Below are 26,076 nucleotides of genomic sequence, written 5' to 3' on the forward strand. Positions count from 1 at the left end.
TTTTTGAGACGGGCATCATTCTTTCTAAACATTTTCCATTGGCAGCTTGAAAGAGTGGACACATCCTGTCTCTCATGCTGGTTCAGTGCGTTGACTACAGGACATGCCTGGAACATCCTCCTAAAACTTGACTAAGACACAGAAGTGTTTTATTGCTTTTTGTATTATATTTAATTCTTTTTCTGCAGGAGTATTCAGTGAAAATTCCTCTTAGACCATTCTCATCTGAAGGACCACACAGAGACCTTCAGAAGATCAGTTTTTTCTGTTAGTGGTCCGTCTCATCTTCATACACAAAACCCTATTTCATATATTACACAGTGTAACATTGTTAAAATATAAGACTGAAAGCTTGCTAATAAGCAAGTGAATACTACAGTCGCCAATGTGTAATTGGCAATTGGTAATGGCAGCTATCCAAACGCCTCGCATAATTTCTACCATTGCTCAAACATATACATGTCTAATTAATCTTAATTCTCAGACTAATTATAGCTGAGCCAGTGCAGTCCTTAGCCAATCAGACAGAATGTAATCACAACCGCTATGGCCCTAAGCCTACCGCACCTCACTGGGTAAATACAAACCGGTCTACACGTGGTCCCCCAATATCAGTTGAGTGGGGAAACTGTTGCTATCCGATTTACTTTTAATGAGCACCATTAGTGCTGTTGATTTAGTTGATTCATCCCAGCTCCTGGGCCGTTAGTTTTAATGATTTGGGTCAGTACTGTGCAGCGCAACTCGAAATGATGGTGGGTCTATTTGGGAGATAGTTATGTAGTCTGATTCTGAAGGTGTATGTACAGCATGGGTGTACACACACATACACACATCAGACATTGACTAGTCCATAATGCTTAGTAGGCTGAAATTCCATCAAGCCCAGCAATCGCTGACTGGAGAGATTTAGCAGTAGGAGTCTCTTACAGTATAAACACGCATACATACACATGAACAAACACTCTGAGCGCTCGTGCACATGTCTGGCAGATATGAGTGACTTGTGACTTCTGTCACCACCAGAGCAGCTGGACAAATCTCTTGCATGCCCCTATGAGCTCAGAGTTCACCTCTCTCTATCTCTCTCTCTCTCTCTCTCTCTCTCTCTCTCTCTCTCTCTCTCTCTCTCTCTCTCTCTCTCTCTCTCTCTCTCTCTCTCTCTCTCCACACACACACAGATGTAAACACACAAATATTTGTTTGCCCTTCTGACACTGCTAAAACACATTTGATGCTATTTAGGAATGGGTGGATGATGTTATTTAGGAATGGGTGGTTGCCCTTTCCTATGCAGAAACGGGTCATACAATCAATAGAGTATAACAGACAACCTAATCATTTTTTCTTTTTTTTCTCGTCAGCTCATTTTAGCAATCTTCTTGATTGAACCGTATCCTCATTTCTTAATTTCTCTTTCTTTGCAATTTTCTTGCATTGAGGAATACCCTGATATTGTGTGTGTGCGCTGCCTCAGCAAAGCGTTACCTAGTGAAATAGTTGTCCCCTTGTCATTATACTGGGACGGGGACGGGTGGCGGTTTTAGGTGACATGGTATAGAGGCAGGGCAGTTTGGGAAGCGGCCGAGTCGCCTCATTATTTATGGGCTTGGCAGAGAGCAAGACAAGAGGCAAGAGCCACAATAATCAAGCACAGCACAGCACCGTCCACACCAGCATGTTGTAGAGAAGAAGACTTCGAGTCACCCTCTTCATGACTGTTGGTCAAAAAAAAAAAAGGCCAGTTCTGTACTGGACTGCCAGTAAGCATCTTGCATTGATTTTTGATAGACTGTTGCATTGTTGGTGTTCACAATTTTTACACTAATGCCACTCAATTTGAAATGACTGTGTTGACTTTATTAAAGCAGTAAGTGCTCGTAAAACACATTTACACAGGCCTGTTGCTACCTGACATATCCACGATTTCATCTTTTTTATTTTTCTGACTCCTGGACTTTCCTAAGGCACAAACGGCATATTGTATTTATTTTTATTCCTCCTTCACTTTACTAGCGCAGTCACACTGATGCTGTTGCCTCTTTTCCAAGTAAATAGTGGTATAGAGGTGGGCAAACTCAGTCCCGGGGTCACATGCGGCCCGCAGAGTCATTTCATCTGGCCCCAAGGGCCTTTACATGACAGGCAACTTTTAAATCAAAAGTAGTACTCTCACCTAACATTCTTAAAATGGCTTAGGGGTCTTGTAGGTGTGAGAGTAATCAAGGTCACATCTACAGTAAATATTACAATGTGTAGGAGTGAAATAGCCAACAAGAATGTGTAGTCTTCTGCCTCCGACATCTGGCCCTTTGGTCAATATTCTAAACCCAATTTGGCCCTTGTGCCAAAACAATAGCCAATTCCTGATAAATTGTCCAAGTACCATGATATGGGAGGTGTTTATATGTGGGTGGGACGTGACGCCTTGTTTTTTCGTAACATTGGTTAAAAACCTACAAAACTGTTATTTTCCTTTAAAAAACAAATGTCAATGAAAGAAGATGTGGTACATTATGTTTCATATTAGTCTTAGATGAGAAGAAACATTTTTGTTAAGATTTATGTAAAGGTTTATATGTCAAATTTCCTGCGGTGTGACTGTAACATTAATGAAACAATATATAATAATATATATATATAAATTAACCAGCAACATTTTGAATAATGTATGAAGCATTTGGCATGATTGCATAAATCTTAACTTTAGATTAAGATATGTGAATGTGGAAAAAACTCAAGACAGTAATATGAACTACAAGTTCAATTTCGTAACACAAATTGCGTCCTGTGGGGTGACATGTATGTCAATGTTTGTGAATGGGCAGCTGCAAGGCCAACTACAAGGGTCTTAAAGACTGGCTCCTAACCAGTCAGTACCTCAGTTATTGGAGAGTGCTGTGGAAGTTTAAGGTGACTCTTAACCTCTTAATATGTCTTCATATTGCAATCTTTCTGTCACGCAATACTTAGGTTCATTTTATGGTGTCCTGTGGTGTGACTGCTCTTATAGGAGGAAAAAAAGTTTTTTTTATTAATGAAAACACATATTAAGATTAAACATGATATCATTATCAAGTTAGCATGAGCTCAGATGTCAGTCATGTATACAAAAGGATTAAAATGGCCATAATGCAGTGAATTCCCTGTGGTGTGACTCCATTTTCCTGCGGTGTGACATGCCTATGCTATGTGTTGATGCAGGACACATTTTCCCAAAAATGGCAAAAATAAGGTGAAATTCCACAGACCACTGAGTGCTTTATTTTTTTCTATTTTTTTCCAATTTTTATCCATCATTTTTTTCAGGAATTTGAAAAACTTTTTTTTTTTTTTGCGTTACGCCCTTAAACGTCAACCACCCGTGTATGTGTTTTCCAGTTGAGTATAGTACTAGTATGTGTCTTTTCATGTGTCTTTGGGTATTTTCCTCTACTATTTTCCTAACGTCTCTGTTCCCTCTTGTGCCCCCCTCTTTTGCAGGAGGAGAAGACACAGCGGGCAGTCCAATGCCCGTCTGAGGTCATGCGTGGGCGCGCGGAGGTGGGCACTCAGACGGAGCCAGTGGTGGTGCTGTCGCTGGCGCAGGCCGCCGTGCTCGGCCTCATCTCGCAGAACGAGGTCTTCGGAGCCACCATCGCCCCCAACGGATTCTACACGGGCGACCCCAAAGAGTCCCCCGCACCCCCCGGAGAGAGGATGGACTACGAGTACGCTGACCAGCTGATAGGGGCCAACGGAGATTACCTGGGCCAGAACGGCCTGGTGGAGGACGGAGGAGGTGGAGGAGGAGGAGCAGGGGGAGGTGGAGGAGGAGGAGGAGGAGCACACATGCCCCCCGGCGCCCACCCGGACTGCGGAGACCGCCGCTGGCACGGACCCCCACACGACGGCCCCAAACCCCCCACGGGCCACCCGGACCCCACCGGAGTCAAAGGTGAAGGGTCATCCTCCGGATCCGGCCTGCCCCCTTGTGGCCACATGATGACCGGCATGCCCGGCGGGATGGGCGATCCGGCAGGAGGGTACAGGCTGGCGCACAAGGACCCCTTGCCGCCCCCTCCGCCACAGCACGCCGGCTGCCCAGACTGCCTGCGCGAAGCCAAGAGCTCCCACACTCCGACGCCGCAGGGAGACCCCCACGGGCACCCGCACGGGGGCCACCACCTGCACCCGCACGGACCCCCACACGGCCACCCGCACTCCCAGCCACACACCTCCGCAGGAGGCCACGGCCACCCCCCGGGCAAGAGAGGAGGAGGAGGCGGCGGCGCTGGAGGCTCGGTCGGAAACAACGACGACCGGGGAGGAGATGAGAACGGCCGCAACCGCGCCACCCCCGGCGGAGACGAGGACATGAGCGGCTACTTCCAGCACAGCGACGTGGGCGGCTACGAGTCCAGCGAGATGGGCGGCCCCGGCGGAGAGTTTGAGGAGAACAGCCAGGGCATGTTCTGGAACGACCCGGGAGAGGGTGGCGGAGGCGGAACAGGAGGAGGTGGTGGTGGAGGAGGAGGAGGAGCAGGAGGAGGAGGAGGAGCAGCAGGAGGTGTGTCTGGAGGGGGCACAGGCAGAGGGGGTGGCAGAGGCAGGGGACGAGGTGGCGGCGCCCACCATCACCACCACCACCATCACCACCACCACCACTCGGGTCGCCGCATCGACCGGCTGGACATCAACATCCAGATCAACGAGTCGTACTGCGTGGACGTGGGCGAGGGCCTCCGGCGCTGGAAGTGCCGCATGTGCGACAAGTCCTACACCTCCAAGTACAACCTGGTGACGCACATCCTGGGCCACAACGGCATCAAGCCGCACGCCTGCCCGCACTGCGGCAAGCTCTTCAAGCAGCCCAGCCACCTGCAGACGCACCTGCTCACGCACCAGGGCACGCGGCCGCACAAGTGCACCGTCTGCAAGAAGGCCTTCACGCAGACCAGCCACCTGAAGCGGCACATGCTGCAGCACAGCGACGTCAAGCCCTACAGCTGCCGCTTCTGCCGGCGCGGCTTCGCCTACCCCAGCGAGCTGCGCGCCCACGAGGCCAAGCACGAGCGCGGCCGCTGCCACGTATGCGCGCAGTGCGGCATGGAGTTCCCCACCTACGCCCACCTCAAGCGCCACCAGGCCAGCCACCAGGGGCCGCACGCCTTCCAGTGCGCCCAGTGCCACAAGAGCTTCCCCTACCGCAGCCAGCTGCAGAGCCACATGCTCAAGCACCAGCCGGGCCGCTCCTACGCCTGCTCGCAGTGCGGCCTGCAGTTCCAGCAGCTCTACCTGCTGCGCCAGCACGCCTTCACGCACAAGGGCAGCACGCCCACCACGCCCCGCGTCAAGGTAAGCAGACGAGACCAAGCACATCGTCACACATCACATATACACGCACAGACACAGACGCTCACATAATGCACGTACAGTATCACACGCAAGGGCAGCACGCCCACCACGCCCCGCATCAAGGTGAGCACACGAAACAAAACGCATCATCATATGTATACATGCACAGACACTCACATAGTGTATCATGTACTGTACAGCATCACGCACAAGGGCAGCACGCTAACTTGCCCCGCATCAAGGTGAGCAGAGTACACAAAATGCATCACATGTTATACACGCACAGACACTCACATAAGGCTCTTTTCCACTGCCTGTTTTCTGAAAGGCCTACAGCCTACAGCACACAAAATAAAACGCTTCACATGTATACATGCACAGATATTTACATCCTGTAGTGTGTATGCACAGCATCACGCACAAGGGCAGCATACCAATCTACCACGCGTCAAGATGAGCAGACGAGACAAAATGCATCGCATTGATCGCTGATATTTTGAATGGCAGTAAATTGGCATTTTTAGCAAAATCGGTAAAAGCTGTGTTTTTACACTATTTTGATAAAAATTAGTTAAGAGGATCATTTGGCAGAAGGCTTCAGTTGCCTTTCCACTTTCCTAGATTTGAAATCCCTAGTGCATGTTTTGGGTGCTTGATGTCTTGGGGAAGTGGAAAGGCAATCGTAGTGTTCTTTCAAATTTCTTCTTTTCCTAACGATAGCCTCAAAAGAAACTTTGCACTGATTTTGTTTGATTTGGAGTCAAATTTGCTACAAAATTTTGTAAGGAAGTTATGTTAGTGCGAAGGAACAATGCTGCAAGAGCAGAGTGGGATTTTGCAAAGTTTCATTTTTCAAGAGACATTTGATGCACCCTAATGTATAGGACACACAAACAGACAGACACGCACACAGACACACACATTCACATATGTACAGTATTAGTTAAGCTGAGCAAAGCAAATACGTGTACAAAGAAACATTTAAGTGCTCATTTACAAACACAGACACACACACACACATTGGTACTTGTAATGAGGTGCTCATTCACGGATTGCACATGCACTCGTAGATATTACATACGCACACTGGGTACATACACAATTACACATATAGTTTACATGCACATATCGAACAAAGAGCTGAAAAGAGACAATAAGAGGAAGAAAATGGGTATTTACGATTACGCACAACCCTGCACAGATTTCCACAGACCCGTTGCCCAGATTGAGGTTAGAATCTAGCACCACAAATCGCCTATCGCCTGGGCACTGCTGGCAGTTTAGGCAACCTTTTCAACTTTTGAAAGAATATTACTGGTATTTGGAATCAGCTAATTTAACAAAGTCCATGGCACCGGATTACAACCTCTAAAGCCAAGTTGTCCATCACTGTAAGCATAATGCATCCTCTGTACCAGGAGTCAATGAAGTACTATACATGAATAGATGCAGAAAATGTATAGTGTAAAGTCAGATTTCTGTATGTTTCTGATTATATGCAGGGCAACTTTTTAAGCAATGTTTCTGGGCAACAATACTATGAAATATTGTTCGAAGTGTTTTATCACTAATACACTTATATCAAGAAAATGCGGATCAGCAGCAGAGAACATTTCTAACCATTTCATCAGAAAACCAATCATGATGTTAGCCACCAATATATTGCTCAAAAAGTTCCCCTGTCTATCATTACCGTCAGTGGCTTGATAATTGATGGCATTGGCACCATCACCTAATATAAAACTCCAGGGGCCTCATGTGGCTACGTAAGTAGTTTTCATGCAAATGTTCAGATGTACTAAGACTGACATAACAAGAAAAAGTTCATGTGTACAACATTTCATGTGAAATCGGATGTACCACCCGAATCCGCATGAAAACCTGTACATTTTAAGTTTTAGGTGCATATTAATCAGATATTCACACGTGCAAAGATTTGGTAGGAAATCTACGGATGTCTTAATACATGAGGCCCCAGGGCCTTATATCCACATGCAGCCAAGTCAGCAGGTGTCCTTTAGACTCTCTTCCGCAGTAGAATATCTTCTTAAACTGTTTTACCGTACAGCTCAGTAGACTTCATTTATTTGGATGGAAATGACAGTGTCCAGAAGCATACACATAATGCACATTGTTGTACAAATACCACATATCACTGAATTGCACACAATTGTATACATTCACTTGGCGGTCTCCGTTTCGTCACTGTTAGATCTGGCCCATTAGAACAACACACTAAAACAGGCTTCAATCATCAGCTGTCCAGAGACATATTTCATCAACATCTCAATACCTCTAGAGACGTTTAATTAGCATCAGCATGTCACAACCTGTGGGCTAATGGTTATGCTCAGATATTAGGGCTATTGAATCAATTGTTTTTTAATGGAAATCCCAATTTGAACTAACATAGTTACCTAATCTCTAAGGCGGCAATTAATCAAGCGGATCAGCGCTCTGTTCCTGTTAATCTCATCTCATCACATCTGATTTCTGCACTCCGGTTTCCTTTTTTATGTTATGGACACTGATGGGGTCTTCCCGGTCAATGTTTGGCTACTCTAAATCTAATATTGATGTATTGAATTATGCACACATAACTTGTTTTAAGTGGAACGTCTATTATATAATCTATATTCCTCAAATCTATTCATATCCGTTATTGACCCATTTCTATCAAACCACAACCCCACTACATGTTTATCTATAAAGCTACTTAATGTTTCATAATCTTTATCTGATCATGATCAATAATCATCTCAACAAACTTGATGTTAATCCAACCATGTTGTGATTGGCCAGTGGAGACTCAAAACTAAGGACCACGTAGATAGACAATACCTCATAGATGTTCAGCTTGTAGACAATAAATAAAACACAACACACGTAGGCCCTAAAACTATTTACAGCCCAACAGCATAGAGAAATTAATTTAGAGATTTGGGTACAAAACAAACAGCTCTACCATTTGAAATGTGGCAGGTGCAGGGCAAACGTAGTGTAGTTTGGCCATTGGAGCAGACTCCTGATATGTTGTGTAGTGCGGCCATTGATAGAGTGGACTCCTGCTTCCTGATGTATAGTTTAGTATGCCCATTGGTGAAGCTGAGTTCTGATGTGTAGTTTAGTGTAGTACGACCATTGGTGAGCTGACTCCTGATATGTAGTGTAGTGTAGTCCAGTATGGCCATGGGTAAAGCTGACTGATGTGTAGTGTAGTATGGCCATTGATAGAGCGGACTCCTGCTTCCTGATATGTAGTGTAGTATGGCCATGGGTAGAGCGGACTCCTGCTTCCTGATATGTAGTGTAGTGTGGCCATGGGTAGAGCTGTCTCCTGATATGTAGTGTAGTGTAGTGTGGCCATGGGTAGAGCTGACTCCTGATATGTAGTGTAGTACAGCCATGGGTAGAGCTGAGTCCTGATATGTAGTGTAGTACAGCCATGGGTAGAGCTGTCTCCTGATATGTAGTGTAGTCTAGTATGGCCGGGTAGAGCTGAGTCCTGATATGTAGTGTAGTATGGCCATGGGTAGAGCTGTCTCCTGATATGTAGTGTAGTACAGCCATGGGTAGAGCTGAGTCCTGATATGTAGTGTAGTGTAGTGTGGCCATGGGTAGAGCTGTCTCCTGATATGTAGTGTAGTCTAGTATGGCCGGGTAGAGCTGTCTCCTGATATGTAGTGTAGTACAGCCATGGGTAGAGCTGAGTCCTGATATGTAGTGTAGTACAGCCATGGGTAGAGCTGTCTCCTGATATGTAGTGTAGTCTAGTATGGCCGGGTAGAGCTGAGTCCTGATATGTAGTGTAGTATGGCCATTGATAGAGCGGACTCCTGCTTCCTGATATGTAGTGTAGTATGGCCATGGGTAGAGCAGACTCCTGATATGTAGTGTAGTCTAGTATGGCCATGGGTAGAGCTCCTGCCTCCTGAGGGGGATGCAGATGCTCCTGACGTGGATAAATGGCACGCTCGGCAAAGCGAGGCGGGCTCCACCCAATCGGTGATGCGGCAGGGACGGATTTGATGCAGGGCTAAAACGTACAGTGAACGCAACGTTGGCTGTACAAAAAAGCATAAGATGTGTTGGGATGCAGCATTGCTATGTAGGGTGTTGTGTAGAGGAAGATGAAGGGTAGAACCTTCAGCACGGTGCAAACGGATGTGAAAATCAAAACGTGGGAAATAATGCTAGAAAAAACAAATGTGACAATAAGAAAAGGATCCATTTGGCCATTTTTGGTCAATGCCCCAGAGCTGTTTATGGTTTGTAATGGCTTCCATTCTGTGTGTATTTCTAGACCGTTAATATGAAATTCTTAAAAAGTAGGTCACTACTTTTTTTAACTGCCTGGACTGACCACACCAAAGTTTTGTTTTTCTGCTCCAAAATGATTCCAAATAGAGGAGTTGCTGTGAGATGCCAGCCAGACGCACAGAACTATTGTTTGAAATTGGCTCGTCTGATACCAGACATGCCCAGTGAACATGGATGTAGTGATTTTAGTCAAAAAGAGATAATTTTCGATCAATATTGAGAACCATTGGATTCTGATTTTCTTGTCATTAAGGGAAAAAATATAAAATATAATAATAAATGATATGGCATCATTAAATAGATCAGGCTTTTCCATTGTCCAGGCCTCTCCTGTTGAGGCTCCTGCACGTGCAAGTCTATGTACAGCCAGAGCTTTTAATGCAATGCTTGTGTATTGTTTGTGGTATCCCTGGCATCAGCTCAGTTCTGTGTGTAATGATTTTTTTAAATTGTAAATTGATTGTAGTCTGCACAGACAATGTGTAGTCTATGGCAGTCACACTAATGTGAAGCAGGCCAGGGTCCTGTGCTCCCCCTGGTGGCCAACTTCGGAAAGACAGACATGTGGACTTCACGACCGCCTCGCTCTGAATTGACATTTAAAGGTGTTTGTGTAGACATGCTTTCCTATATGCCGCTGTAAAAATGCTTTTGTTAATGACATTATAAATCATGAAAGCATTGCTGTTATTAGGGGGATTTGATAATATGCTACTAATGGCTTGGAGTATGTGGTACACATCTGTGTTCACATCAGGACAAACACATCAGCATGTGCACATGTAATGATGTATTTTTCAAATCATTGTGACTGGACAAAGTTTGTCTCTCGTGTATCCAAATAGACTAGTCCGTGTCCGTCAAATAAGCATATCTAACACATTTCCCCCAAGTCTGCCTGTCTGTATAAATGTCCAGAGTGTGTGTACACACTTCTCTCTGGTGCTCATCTCATGTCCACCAAACAACATTGAATGAAAGCGTATACACTTAACAGAAGATGCTGTAGGGCATTTCAGTTTCTTTTAAGGATTTCTTAGTGGACTGCATGCATATTAGGGCCAGCGCATACTTTGGTTATTGATGTTTTTCCGTAGCAGACAACGGAGTAGTACAACAACAGCTAATGCTACTATTGTATGAATTAAATGCTTTTTACTGGATCATCTTAAAAAGCCTGTACATTGTTTGTTGCCTTTACTTTAATTATCAATTAGGCATTAGTTCATCCTAATTTTACATTGTACAATAGTGGAATGAGCTCTGGTTGTACCACCTAGTGCCTGCTACTAAAAGATGGCCCATTTGTAATATTTTTGTGAACCATTATTTTTGTTTTTGGTTACCCCCAAATATTTGATTAGCCACATGAAGTCGAGAAGTGTTTTACAAAGATTTTCAGTTGACCTCATACTCCTGAATTAAATAGAGTTTAATGTAAGTTACTCCACCAGAAATGAACTTAGAAATAATACAGCAAATAAATAGAGGAGGATTTAAAGGACAGCAGAGCTTATGGAAGATTATGCTCTTCATAATGTGGCATTGATGACACCTAAGCAAAATTAAACAACATATAGGCCTAACAGTATTACATGTAGGCTACATCAAATAATACATTTAATTCTTGTAAAACTTGTGTTTTAACATTATTGCACTATTACATGCAAGCGGTAACTAATAATGAAGTGTATGCTTTCTATAAATTTAAAAGCATTACATGTAGGCTGTGTGGGTTTATTTTGCTTGCATCATGTTTTTTCCAGGGCCATACATATGCTATGTCACCTATGTTTTTTTTTGTAGTTCTTGCATTTTTGCATATGCCATGTTTCTATATCATGCATATCATGTGTTTTCTCCGCTCTCTCCTCCAGGGCCTTAAGTGCTTTTAGTGTGATGTGTGTAGTTTGTTCTTTTGAAGTTTAAGGATCTGCTATGTCTTGCATATTTATTTATGTGTATTTACTTATCTCTCTCCCTCCCCTCCTCTCTCCTCCCCCAGGGACGCAAGGGCTTCAAGTGTGACGTGTGCGCTCGTGAGTTCACCCTGTCGGCCAACCTGAAGCGTCACATGCTGATCCACGGCAGCGTGCGCCCCTTCCAGTGCCACGTCTGCTTCAAGTCCTTCGTCCAGAAGCAGACGCTCAAGACCCACATGATCGTGCATCTGCCCGTCAAGCCCTTCAAGTGCAAGGTAGGTTAACTTACCACCAGTGTTACCACCACGGACACATACCAGTGTTCCATCTACACCAGGGGTGGAACCTATCTCTCACATCATTTCAATGTTATGCTGCTTTACATGACATTATATGACATATTTTGTAAAGGAATCTTAGAAATTCCATTTGTAACACAATTAAGCTATATTCAGGGGACCTAGAGAAGGTGGGGTCTGTTGTAAAGGTGGCTGCTTTCAATATAGGCCTACAGTGCCGGGGGAAATCCTGGTTTGTGTTCATAGTACGGCCCTTGGAGGACTTTTACGGTCCTTTTGGAGCAATTTGAAGTGGCCCTTCGAATGAAGAAGGTTCCCCACCCCTGATCTATACGTTTGGAAGTGCAGGTGACAGGACAGGAGCGGGGCTCATGGGCCCCAGCCCTGTTAAGAGGGTTGAAGGATTTGTTTATTTCTGTTGTTGTCTTTCAGCCAAGTCTCAAACACGAGCTCAAATTCTTGCGTAGCAGCGTTAGTGTGCGTGCGTATGTGCGTGTTGGGGGGTGTGACTCACAGCAATGAAGTGTACATGGCGGACCCCCTGTATGTTTTATGTAGTCAGCTCAAAAGATATGCTTCATAAGTAGTCCTACACACAAGCTGACACAAGCCTGCAGGATTTTTATTGGGCTTACCTCACACACAAGCATGCATACACACACACCACACAAAAAACACTCACAGAGTTCCTGCAATGTTAACTTGCACGGAGATGAGCACTTTGTGTGTACAACGAGATTATCTCTCTCTTTTTTAACATGCATCTAGTGAGGGCCCTTGTAATGCACCTAGACACGAACATGCCCTCCTTTTCTAAGTCTATGACATCACGGACAGTGCACATGAATAAAAACATTCAATGTAAATGCACCAGACTTAACCACAATGGCTATTTTACATCTTTTGACCATGAACCAGTGACCAGCAGGTCAGATCCATACAAGGCGAAAAAACAAAATGCATCAAATGTGTACTTAACTTTTGTTGGTTTGGGGGAAGAATATGTTAGAAAAGCCCTGTAGCACACACACCTCTGCACTTCCTTTAATTAATGTTTACTGGTCCTTTAATGGTCTGAGGTGCACTGTGGCAGGTTTGTGGGAAGACAAAACTAGTTATACACATAGCACCACACCTCCTGTAATATGCCTTTGCTATACTAGCTTCATACATAAAATATGTGCTATACTAGTTTATTGAGTCTGTGTTATACTAGTTTATTGAGTCTGTGCTGTGCTTTGGCAGGTTTTGGGGAATACAAAGCTAGTTATACACAGACATTGACCGTATATATAAGAGCACCACACCACCTGTAATGTGCCTTTGCTAAACAAGTGTAATGAATATGTGCTGTACTAGTTTATTGAGTCTGTGCTGTACTAGTTTATTGAGTCTGTGCTGTTCTAGTTTATTGAGTCAGTGTTATACTAGTTTATTGAGTCAGTGCTATACTAGTTTATTGAGTCAGTGCTAGGGGTCGACCCATACAGGTTTTTTAATGGCCGATGCGATACAGATTTTTTTTTTCATCACCCTTGGCCGATACCCGATTTCCGATACCCGATATGGGTTAAAAAAAAAAAAAAGGTTAAAAAATGACAAATATTCCAGGTCTCAAGTTAAAAATAAACATTCCTTTAACATTATCAAATTGAGGTAGAACTTGTAACATTTAAACACCCACTCTAACAATCAAGTAATGTCTAACAATCAAGTAATAAAAAAGTGTCTTGGTGCTTAAAAAAAAAAAAACGAATGACATAAAATAATAAATATTGCGTATATGCCAAAACCACACGTGTATCGGCCGATACCGATACACTTGAAAAATGCAAATATCGGCCCGATACCGATATATATATCGGTCTATCCTTAGTCTGTGATATACTATTTAAATGAGTCTGTGCTGTTCTAATTGATTGAGTATGTGTTATACTAAATAATTTATGGAGTCTGTGTTATACTAGCTTATTGAGTCTGTGCTATACTTTGTCAGGTTTGTGGGAAGTCCTTCAACCGAATGTACAACCTGCTGGGCCACATGCACCTGCACGCGGGCAGCAAGCCCTTCAAGTGCCTCTACTGTCCCAGCAAGTTCACCCTGAAGGGAAACCTCAGCCGCCACATGAAGGTCAAACACGGCATGGACGTCTCTCCCGACGGACATGGTGAGCTGTTGGCAACACACACACGCACATACACACACACCTTATTTAAGGAACATTAACGGTCCACACACACCTTATAAGACACATTATGCATCACTCACAAACGCACGCACGCACGCACGCATGCACGCACACACGCACACAAGGCACTTTATGTCTCTCTTTCACTCTCTGTCTCTCTGTCTCTCTGTCTCTCTCTCTCTCTCTCTCTCTCTCTCTCTCTCTCTCTCTCTCTCTCTCTCTCTCACACACACACACACTCACACAACTCTTATAAGACACGTATTCTCTCTCTCACACACACACACACACGCACACATATGACTGCACTGTACACACACTGCACTGTCACCTCTCTATGCCAAAGGGTTTTTTATGGAATACACACAAACAAACACAAGTGTGCATGTGCCTGTGATTACAGACTCACACACACACACACACACACACACACACACACACACACACACACACACACACACACACACACACACACTAATGGAGATGCATGGATGCCTCCAGATTTGAACAGAGCAGCAACCCACACAGATTGTAGACACACACACACACACACACACACGTAAATACCGTAGGCTGCCTTGGCACCAATATGCATACAGTCACAGTATGCCAGCTCACATGCTGCAGGTGCTTCGCCATACCCACACAAGAAGGTGAAAAACTTTAGAGTATTCAGCGAGGTGTTAAACGCTTAGTTTGCATCACATTGCATTATTACATAACACTTAGCTCCAACATAACACTCTTATCCAAAGCAACTTTTACCGTTATTTTACAGTTATTAAACTGTGTTGGTGACAGTCCCTGGGGCAATGTGGCCTTCGGTGCCTTGCTCATGTGCACTTCAGTCAGGAATTACATTCACTACATTCATTCATACAGATTAAAATTTGTAAACCTCTGATTGAAAGACCATCTCCCTATCCAGAGTAGGCCACGGCAGCGGCGCTTGGCTCAGTTCAGCTCAGTACAGGTCAAGCATGCCGTGGGCACCTTTTCACCTGCTTCCAAGACCTCAGTGTCCATGACTGTGGTGTGATGGTCAAGTGCATCAGAACAATTGGGCTTCCAGAGGAAGGCTTCTGAGGACCCTCTCGAAAATGAGATTTTTATCTCAAGAGGCTATCCTCTAATAAAGAAATTTGAATTTGAACAAGATGCTTGCCAAAGAATGTGCTGCATTAAATAGCATTTTATGTAGCATTCGTGCAAGGGCAATCATGTGCAATACAGATACACAAACATTCGCAAACCCTACCAACAACCCTACATACAAAACAATACAACATGTATTTATGAAGCACACTATCACAACTATGAAGTTGAATCTAAGTGCTTTCAAAATACACACACACACACACACACACACACACACACACACACACACACACACACACACACACACACACACACACACACACACACACACCACGGCTGCTTGACATTAACTTTTTCGCTTGCTGACCATTGTGGCTAGTGGTTATCCTGAGTCACTAGCCATTCAGCTATTCTTCTAGCCACACATTTGATATTGCTTCTTTTTTCTTTATCCTGTACATCTAACCTCAGAAGGCGAGGTGCTAAAGCAAGAAGATGACTGTGAGTGCACAGCTTTCTACATGGAACTAAATCAAACAAATGGAAACTGAGTAACTGAGCTTTTTCTTGAACTTCACAAACAATTGATACACAACGGGCAAAGTCTGATATGTCATACAATAGAATAAGATACCTGCCAAATTGGCTAGTGACACTGAAATTATTACCAGCCACAGACAAGTTTTACCAGCGTTTGGCCGGTTCGCAGGTGCCAGTGTCGAGCCCTGACACACACACAAACACACACACACACACACACACACACACACACACACACACACACACACACACACACACACACACACACACACACACACACACACACACACACACACACACACACACACAGGAACACAATAGCCTAAAAGTCCTAAAACAGATTAGCCTCCATGTGTATTTCTGTATTACATGTGTGCTGTATGTGATCTAGATTGATGTTCATCGCCTTGTGTTTGTGTTTATTTGTGCATAGCCGACGCCCCGCCGGAGCTGGAGCCCCAGGAGGACTACGAGGAGGAGAACTTTGACTTCGCCCCGCCGGAGAACATGGAGAACAACGAGGCGCCCAACCTCACCAAGCTGTCGGAGGTGGCCATCCAGGAGCTGGACTATTACAACTTTGGCAAGGACGTGGGCAACTTCAACTCGGCCTGAGAAGCCAGAGGATAGGGGCCACCGCCGCCCTCACAAACACACATACGCACATACACACACACACACAGTATATAGACACAACTTAACCTTATCCCAACGAAATGATTCGAACCCCCTGACACCTCCCCACTCCTTACCTCTGCCACATAACAGATGACATACACCAGCTAACACATACACTCACACATCGGCAAACACACACACACACACACACACACACACACACACACACACACACACACACACACACACACACACACACACACACACACACACACACACATATGTATACACATACACGCACACACAGACAAAAACACATGCACACTCTTACACATGAATGAACCCATGAACCTGATGCCAGCACTTGTCTGGTGCCTCCTGACTGACCTTGTGTGTGTGTGTAAAGACAGAACTCGACCCCAGGGGGAGTCCTAGAGGGGGCGCTGCAGTGGAGGGCAGCTACCATCTTTTGCCCCGTCCTCACTGTGCCGTCATTGGGCTTCAGTTTCCACTGAGGGACCACATGAGTCTGGAGACACGCATACACACACACACACACACACACACACACACACACACACACACACACACACACACACACACACACACACACACACACACACACAAGCGCGCGCGCACACACACACACACACACACACACTCACATAGACATATATATATACACACACACATCCCTCATACCCCCACACTTACAGCTTCCTCTTCCCTGCCCCCCCCAACCCCCCTCTTCAAAAGCAGCGATGGATGGACCTTCTGAAAGTCTACAGCGCTGGGACTGTTTTCAGACTGGAAGTTCCATACACACAGGAAGCTCTAGTGTGGTGTTCCTGCATATTAAAGAAGAAGAAGAAAAAAAAGAGAACGTGCATTTGCATTGTGGTCATATTAGAGGTGAAAAATATTTAAAGGACTGTTCTTCATCTTCCATAATCCACCTGTCCTGTTACTTTGGTGAGAGAGAGCGCATGTTGCATATGTTTATGGGTGGAGTTGAACAAGAGTAGGTATGTTGTGTGGGAGAAAAGAATGGGAGAAGGTGTTTGTGCGTGTGTGTGTGTTTGGGTGTCTGTGTGCGTCTGTGTGTGCGTGCGTGCGTGCGTGAGTGTGTGCGTGCGTGTGTGTGTGTGTGTCCGTAAAAGCGTTTCCAGTTTCAAAAAGTAAAACCTGCAGTGCATTGGTTTTGTGTTTGCACCTAACCAAGGGGATGCCACTTGACTGCTATGGGCCCTGGTTGCAATTAGTTGACAACACAAAATGGTCAGATGGTAGTGAAAGCGAAAAGTGACAGCCTACCCGGGAAACTCCAACTCCCATTGTCATTGTGACACTGCACTCAGTGCTCACTGCACACAGCGAAATTGCATGTATGCCTCGCACATGCAAGGGGGCAGCCCCCAATGGCGCCCCAAGGGGCCCTACCTTCTTGGCCAGGACTCACCTTCTTGGCCAGGACTCCCTGGAAGAAGAGTTAGTCTAACTCAATGGGACTTTCCTGATTAAATAAAGGTTAAATAAATAAAACATAAAAGGGAGCAGTGCTGTGGGATGGTACCATGCTTAGGGTACCTCAGTCATGGAGGAGGATGGGGGAGAGAACCGGTTAATTACTCCCCCCACCAACCTGGCGGGTCGGGAATCGAACCTTTGGGATACAGGTCTGATGCCCTAACCACTTACCCATGACTGCCCCTTAGAATAGATAGAATACAGCATGTGACGGGTGTCTTTACTTTCTGAAGCCAGAATTGGTACGTATGTACGTGTGTGTGCATGCGTGCGTGTTTGTGTGTGTGCGTGTTTGTGTGTGTGTGAGTGTAGGAGGGGAAGGATGTGTGTGTATGTGTGATGTTTACCCCCTCCCTTACCAAAGCTCTTGCCATACGACAGACCATTACAATACATTACCCCAAACAATTAGTGTCCTGACCACTGACTACCCACCACACCACCACCACCACCCTAGAAAGAAAGAAAAAGCAACTACGCCTGACCCATGCCCTGGGACCTGAGGTTGTCCGGTCCCTCAAAACCTAATGGTTTAGTACTGTGAGATATATCTCAGTTTAAAAAGAAAAAGTATGTTTAAAAAAAAAAAAAGAAGAAAAAAAAACGGTGTACTTAACTCTAGGTCTCAGTATAGTCATTTAGCTCTTCATGGACTAACTTTCATTGTTGGCAAGAACTTGTGATCCTTCATTCCTTCTGGCATCTGCTTTGTTTGATTGCTGAGGTTGTTCTAGCGCATTCTGAGTTCCGATGCCCGTTCACGTTCAATTTTTAGTCATCTGAGGAACTGCAATCTTAACATCCGAGAAAAAAAAGAGATTACAGTTTTTCGTTACTGAATGCTATTTATTTTGCACTTTTTTGATGGAAACACACTTAAAAAAGAGAAGGGGAGGGTTAAAGAGAACTCAATTCAAGTATTTAGCCACTAACCTTCCTTTTGGCTGGTTTTCTGGTGAAGCCTTAAACCTTTTATCCTGGAATTTTATTTTTGTTTATGAAAAAAAAATTAAAAGTTTCTTTGTTTTTATTTCTGTTACAGCTTCCAGTGTAGACTAGCTCTAGAATCAGTGGCTAATGGTCTGAATTGAATTCACCCACCCTGCCTTCTCTCTACCAAGAGGCTCATGTTGACCTTTGACCCTTTGTGTAAGAACTCATTTCATCATCACTACTTCCTGCTCCCAGCTGCCATCTGCCCACTCTGTAGATAGTTATTGAAGCTTTTCTTTTTCATGCTGGTTGCCAGGCCATTCTGTCCTGTCTTTGTGGAAGAAAAAAAATCTGTTTCTGTTTTTGCAAAAGAAAGGGAGAGTTGGAAGATGGAGGGGGGGGTAACGAGGGAGGCAGGGCAGTCGGTGCAGCTTTGCTCTTTTGGGAGATTCATTAGTCTGTTATTCGAACTCACAAAAAATGGATGGATGGCTTGTCTTCTCTTTTGGTTATGAGTAGTGCAACCGACTTTGAAAAATCACTCCTGGTTATTTAATAAAGATTCTCTAGTTCAGACATTCAAGGCGTGTTCTCATGTGTAAAGTGTTTTTTGTGTGCGTGCTGCGTGTGATTGTGAATGAGAGAAAGATTACGGTAACACCAGAAGCAGCACAAATTCTTGACATTCCTGTAGTCCTGTGGTTCTCAAAATTTCGCCCTGAGAATATTTTTGTGAGCCCTCACCCCCACATTTAAAAATACCAGACATTTTTGTCCCTTAATTTAGCTAATTTATTAAACAGACAAGTGGATACTATTGCTATAATAGTAATAGTATCCACTTGTCTATACAATTCATGGAGTGGTTATACAGTGCTGCTCATGTGTTGACATACTGTGGCAGAATGGGATGCTTTGTTAACGATTTGTCCGAGAATGTGAATGACGGTGCAAAATCTTTTTTCACATTGCTAATGGCAAACTGAAGACATTTATTAGCAATTGTCTTCTACATTTACTCTTTCACAATCACAATACAAACTGCCCAATCACCCTGATCAAAAGTTTACATACCCTAGTTTTTGATGCTGTGCCCTGCCCACATCAAAACTCGTTTTAAATTGTTTGTGGTAGTTGCGGATAAGGCTCTTAATTTTCTCAGATCGCAAAACTACACATTCTTTGTAGCACAATGGCGGTTTGCTATAATATCTCTCATGTTTGAGGCCTCCCCTGAGTGGCTCAATGATGTTGAGGTTAGTAGAGATGGCCACTCCAGAACCTTCATTTTATGTTTCCTGAAGCTAATGACAGGTTGACTCGCCTTTCTGTTTTGGACTTATTGTCATGTTGGCATGCCCAAACAATGTCCTATGTGCAGCTTCAATGCTGATGAGTGCCAAGTTTCCTCCGGTATCTTTCACTGGTTAATGTGTATTGTATTGTTATTAGTAATGAATACCAAACAAAAAGTACAATGCATGTTTTACTCATATGCCCCCGAAATGTCAGCAATCTACCACCATGTCTCACAGAAGGGATGGCGTAACTTTCATCATAGGCCTCATTGGCATGTTCTCCAAATGCAGTTAATAGTGGCTGAAAAAGTCCAATGTTGGACTCATTTTTCCAAATGACTTTGTCCCAGACATTTTGATGCTTGTCTCTATGCAATTTGGTGTGTTGTAAAGCAAAATTGTTTGTATAATTATTACAGTTATTATTATTGTTATTACCTCCGCCAAGGAGGTAGCGTTGGTTTGTCTGTCTGTCTGTCTGTCTGTTTGTTTGTTTGTTTGTTTGTTTGTCTGTTTGTCAGCAGCATAACTCAAGAACTAGTCCATGGATTTGGACGACACTTTGTGGAGTTGTTGATAATGATCCAAGGAACAAGTGATTCAATTCTGGTGGTGATCCGGATCACGAACGGGAACCAGGACTTTTTTTTAAAGATTCTGTCAGCCGGAAAACTAAAAAAAGAATCACGAACCGGAACCAGGACTTTTTAAAAGATTCTTCACCATTGCTGGCCTATAAATCTAGACGCCTCTAGTGACCACAAATTGAATTGCGGGAACTCCACAAAAAGAAGGCAGACAGATTTAGGGTGTAACATAGTCAAATGTTCTATCAAGCAGCTTCCTTGGCGGATGTCTGCGCTCTGAGTGCTTCTAGTTATTATTATTATTATTATTTTTATTATTATCGTTGGCATATTGCCCGTGCCAATAATAAGAAATGGTGTACACCAACATAATTACACCATTGTCAGTTATGCCATTCCTGCTAATTGTATCTAGATGTACACTTTAGTAATCTTAGCCCATTTAAGGATGAGTGACCATATTAATCTGCATTTTTTTCTTGGAAAGGCTCTGAGGGCCGCATTAAATGGCCAAGCGGGCCGCATGTGGCCCCCCGGGTTTGCCTACGTCTGTTGTAGACTCTCACTGAAGGCATTACAATTGCAAATGAACACATATGGAATTGCCTATCATTTACCATCCCCATTAATACAGGAAATACATTTCACTGAGTATCCCTGACAAGTCCATGCTGAAAAAGTAACTTTTCCGTAGCTCCAATCGACTCTACAAAACTATTTGAGGAGAGATATTGTCACTTCTCTGAGCATGCTAGGCGAAACTAGACTTTGTTTAATCTTTAGTTATTTAGCAGAATGTTACATTCTTGCAGAAAGTCTCAGCTCTGAGAAATACAGCAGGCCTATCTTTCTTCTTTGTATCAGTAAAACTCCTTGACTGAAGGTGGCGACATAGTAGCAAAGGTCAGTCGGAAGCAGCAGTCGACTTCCTAAAGGAAGCGCTTCGTTTGGAGCGCGAAACTGGGCGAAACTACATGAAGTTTAAAAACTAAAAAATCAGATTCGGAATGGGTAAGTAATAATCAAGTAAACATCTATTGACTGCATGGACACCTTTCTTCTAAATTATGTTCCAGGTAAGCCTATTTAGTTTATTCTGCAGCCTAGCGTGGCGATCAACAAGCAACAAGATGGCCCCAGTCTTGAGGGTAGCAAACCAGTGTGGCTATGCTAGCGAGGTCCGAGCATTTTTGTCATTCCTTTGTGAAGTGCCTGTTTAGACTTAACAACACAAACGCAGGTACACAACGACAGTACATAAGCCTATCTTCAAAAACAATGAGGTGCATATCCCATTCTCTCTTTACTTGAACTCGACAAGCGTGTGTTGCCAACAGGAAGTCTTTGTTTTCTTCCTGGGAGAAAACAAGACCGAAACCAAACGGATTGTGAATTAAACCAGTTCTAAAACCTACTTCTTAGCTCTGTCCACTCCCCGTTGTGTATTAGACAAAGTTTTGTTTGTTGACTTGTGGTTGAATGAGTACGGTAGTTGTTTTAAGGCTGGGAGAAAGGAATTAAACATCTTCACCGAGAAATATCTGGCATGAAACTACTTACTAGACTTTGTTGTGCTAAAAAAAATCAGTGAGGGCTGTGCAGATAAATATAGTGGCATTTAAGATTTTAAATGTTGTATAGCTCTCGTGCATTCGCTACTTAAGTGTCGTCCTACCCCAAAAACATGTGAAACTTTGTTGTATGACTAGGCATTACGCGCTGCATTGTCTGACCGACTGTATCCCCCCTCAGAACTACACATGGAACACAGCGAGGTTGGCCCTGAACTGGGCACGGAATTCCAGATCATCGAGGTATTTTCGACGGATAATCAAAATTTCGCGGCTTCACATGGCGTATCTGAGGTCATCATTGACGAAGAATCTGGGAGTGATGAACTCGTTGTCGACCACAACTTCGGACTTCACGCAGCAGAAGAGTCTGATGAGTCCAGCGGCTCCGATGCAGAAGATTTCGAAGACATTCCTTCTCCTGTGCAAAAACGACCACACAAAACTGGTCAGTGCAGTCCTCTGTCTTTTCTCGTGTAATCATTCCTCTGAATGTCTAGTTTTCATAGTCCTGTTGTCTCTGCATATTATATATATCTGGAATACACTGATTACTTAACCACATTTAACAGCAAACATTATTGTAAGTTTCAAGATAGGCACTTAATCTGATCATTTTGCAGTCGATAGTGATGCCAGCACTGCTGGATTGAATTGGATACAAAAACAAATTTCCATGAAATTATCTTTTTCTCTTTCTTGTTCTTGCACACGCATACACAACAAACAGGTGCTCCTCGATCTCGTGCGCCTCCTAACGCAGTGATGAGAAGACGACGGACAGAGGAGCCACACTTGTGCATCGTGTGCGGGAAAGTGTGCATGTCCATCTCCGGCCTCAAGGTGCACCAGAAAGTGCACATGAGGGACTCCTCCATGGACTGCAACCTGTGCAACATGACCTTCCCGTCGCGGGCCGCCCAGAGCGCCCACATGATGATCCACAACCCGGAGAAGACCCACGAGTGCCCCTGCTGTCCCCTCCGCTTCGCCTCCGACCGCGCCCTGCAGAGCCACTACCGCGTTCGGCACAAGGGCAGCGAAACGGCCATCGTCCCCAAGCTGAAGGTGGCGATTCCCAGGTCCGGCTCCCCTCCGCTGGTGCTGCCCGCGCCGTCTCAACCGCCGTCGTCATACATGCACTCGCCGGCGCGCCACCACAAGTCGTCCACGTCGTCGAAGAAGTCGAAATCGAAAAGCAAAAAGAAGCCCGAGCATCACGTGGCAGGAGGAGTCACCAAGGGAAAACACAAACAGAAGCGCCAATCTGTCAACAAGAAGGCGTCCAAGATGAAGCGAAAGGCGTTCTTGCAGGCTACCCCCATGGAGCAGTCTATGTTTATCCAGCAGGTCATCCAGGAGAGCAAAGGGGGACCCGTCCCGGCGGCGGCTGGCCCGTCTTGCAGTTCCAGCAGCAGCCAGAGCAGGGGCCAGATTTACCGTTGCCACCTCTGCAAGAAGGGCTTCCGCGAGCTGCACTTCCTGGAGCGCCACATCAGCATCCACATGATGGCGCGGCTGCACCGGTGCCCGCTCTGCGGAGAGACCTTCGACTCGGCACGCGCCGTCAACGCGCACGCCACCGAGGCGCACGACAGCGGCACCTACACCTGCAGCGTGTGCGGCAAGAACCTGCACAAGCTGGGCTCACTCCTCAACCACCAGCTGGCCCATGAGAGGAAGGGCGAGCAGGGAGGCGGCTTCATCTTCGCCAAGTGACTTGACACACCGGTGACTGGACAGCAGTGAGAGTGGGCACCACCACCAAGGGTTCCACTCCGCTCAAAGACAAGGGATCATCTGTTCAAGTATTCAGTTGATCGGATTTGAAGCTTTTTCAATTGCACACATTTTGCAACTGGTGGGTTAAAAAAAAACAAAAACAAAAAAACAAAAAACGGATTACTCTGTTGGAATTGCTCATCAGAGAAGTCCATTTGATATCAGGGAAGGACATGGTATGGAGTGGGCACTTCTGATTGGCAAGTCCAAACAGGACATTTTTGAGTTTTTGGTTGCAGAATGGACTGTTAAAACGCTTCCAGTCTGTTGAACTGACCAGCTGCAGCTCAGGTGTCTTCACCTGGAGATGTGAACCCAGACATGTTTGGTATACAACTCTTCTAGGGCCATTCAAAGGTGCTGAATTGATCAAATTATTATTTTTTGTACATGATTTAAAAAGGCAAGTTAGTGAGGAGATTCTGGCCTGGTGGCGGGGGCTTTGTTGGTGTTTTCCATTCTGAGGCATTATGGGACAGTTTTGTCCTCAGATTTTATTTTGCCATCTTTGAATACCCCTTATACAGTTGTATACTGAAAAGGAACACTATTTGCCTTCAGGTCTTTTTTACTATGTGCAGGACAGGTGTGCACCCAGAGGTGTTTGCATGAATGGCCAGAAGGCAGGGGACTTCATCCTGGCCAGGTGAGCTCAGCCGTAGCAGGCCAAGCGTGTCTGACCAGGCCTCTTCACCTGGAGGAACTTGGAGATGTGGACCTAGAGATGTGCAGATAACCATGGGAACCAATTCCTGTCATTTCTCACTTTAGATGACTTTGTAATGCACAAATGCATGATTTTCAGACATCCTCCCAAAACTTAAGTATGTCAATCAGGTAATACGCAAGCAGGAATGCTCAAATTGTAAAGCTTTTTTTTGTTTTTGTCTTAATGTTTTGAAAAGTTGTCTGCCAATCTTGTTTTATAAGAGTAGCGTTTAGCCAGGCAAAGCATCTTTTGGAGGTCATTGTGATGACGGGGAACCAGTTGTTCTTAAATGGAAGATCGGGTTTCTTATGTTTCTATTGGAAGATTACCGTATGTTTTATGATGAATATATTAGTTTCAACATATTTAGCATGATATGAGGCTTAGATTAACATGATGGAGCAGTGGTGTGAGGGCAAAATTGAACAACAACAACCAAACTGATAAAGCTATATTTGACCCTGAAGAGATGGTATTCAGTGCTCAGCCTTGAGTTTTCTGTAACAACTATTTCCCGACAGACACTAAAGAATGAAGATCTCATGTTGACCTTATTTTTAATCCTCATGCCCTTTTATTTTCTCCATGATTTTTGAGGTTATTTTGACAGCATGCATTTGCAATACAAAAACTACAATACAAATAAAAGGAGAGATGAGTTTGCTAATGTTTCCCCTGCCAATTTGAAGCCACACCCTCAAACTGAAATGACGAGTTGTGGCTTAAAACGTCACTTTGGGAGACATGTCACATCTCTGGAACTTGGAGCATCAGCTGATGTGCCGCCTATTGACCTCCTTAGAACAGTGACCAGTTTTCCTCTTTGGTGTCCATGCTTCCTGGTAGCATTTTTCTTCCAGGTTGCCAAAGGTTGAAGTATACAACCAAGTCATTTGTTTTCTGTGTGGGTGCGTGTGTGCACACATGCACCATTGTCTGGTTGGTTAAGGGTGCAATGCTATGCATTGCTGGGGTAGTGCAAATTCTGGGTTCAGAAAGTAAAGACCCTGCCACAATTTTCTTCCAACAGAGGTGACTGCATGGAGTAGCTGGTCTGTCAACCTGTCTTGATGATTCATTAGGCACGATTGTGATGAAGCAGTCCTGCTTCTGCTAGGCAGTAGGCATGCACACTTTGCCAGTTTAATGCATTCTGGTTAGAAAATTCGAACCACAATCCATCAAACTGGCAAATGTGCATGCCCACTGCCTAGCAAAAGCAGGACTGCTTCATCACGACCGTGTCCATTATGATCAGCCAACTGAGTGCAGGCTGGATCAAATTAGTGGCAGGAGTTTTTGCGTTGTGAACTTGGGATGGACACCTTAGGGTGGTGGTGAGCAGT

The 26,076-nt window shown here is 44.6% G+C and overlaps 2 protein-coding genes across 4 annotated transcripts in view; both read left to right on the forward strand.

Moving 5' to 3' along the window:
* znf710b (zinc finger protein 710b) overlaps positions 1 to 19,366 on the forward strand; it is a 23,324-nt gene extending 3,958 nt beyond the window's left edge. The window contains exons 2-6 of one of the 3 annotated variants that reach the window (XM_063188613.1): positions 3,484 to 5,337; positions 11,663 to 11,854; positions 13,875 to 14,046; positions 15,637 to 15,666; positions 16,139 to 19,366. In XM_063188613.1, coding sequence (XP_063044683.1) covers positions 3,484 to 5,337; positions 11,663 to 11,854; positions 13,875 to 14,046; positions 15,637 to 15,666; positions 16,139 to 16,320 — 2,430 coding nt within the window. In that variant the 3' untranslated portion in view covers positions 16,321 to 19,366. Of the gene's footprint in view, positions 1 to 3,483; positions 5,338 to 11,662; positions 11,855 to 13,874; positions 14,047 to 15,636; positions 15,717 to 16,138 lie in introns of all 3 variants that reach the window. The other 2 variants (XM_063188615.1, XM_063188614.1) reach the window with 2 other exon arrangements.
* Positions 19,367 to 21,492: 2,126 nt separating this feature from the next.
* On the forward strand, positions 21,493 to 25,393 carry LOC134438350 (zinc finger protein 16-like). Its single transcript, XM_063187901.1, has 3 exons — positions 21,493 to 21,679; positions 22,421 to 22,687; positions 22,970 to 25,393. Exons 1-3 carry the CDS (start codon positions 21,676 to 21,678, stop codon positions 23,956 to 23,958), a joined length of 1,260 nt encoding a protein of 419 aa, XP_063043971.1. The 5' UTR covers positions 21,493 to 21,675; the 3' UTR covers positions 23,959 to 25,393.
* The last annotated feature ends 683 nt before the right edge of the window (positions 25,394 to 26,076 follow it).

Source organism: Engraulis encrasicolus, chromosome 22 (genome assembly GCF_034702125.1).
Source record: "Engraulis encrasicolus isolate BLACKSEA-1 chromosome 22, IST_EnEncr_1.0, whole genome shotgun sequence".
Taxonomy (NCBI): domain Eukaryota; kingdom Metazoa; phylum Chordata; class Actinopteri; order Clupeiformes; family Engraulidae; genus Engraulis; species Engraulis encrasicolus.

Excerpts from the sequence above, each read along its gene's own strand:
- LOC134438350 (XM_063187901.1), top strand. Across the intron at positions 22,688-22,969 it reads AAAACGACCACACAAAACTG|GTGCTCCTCGATCTCGTGCG; the intron begins GTCAGTGCAGTC and ends CACAACAAACAG.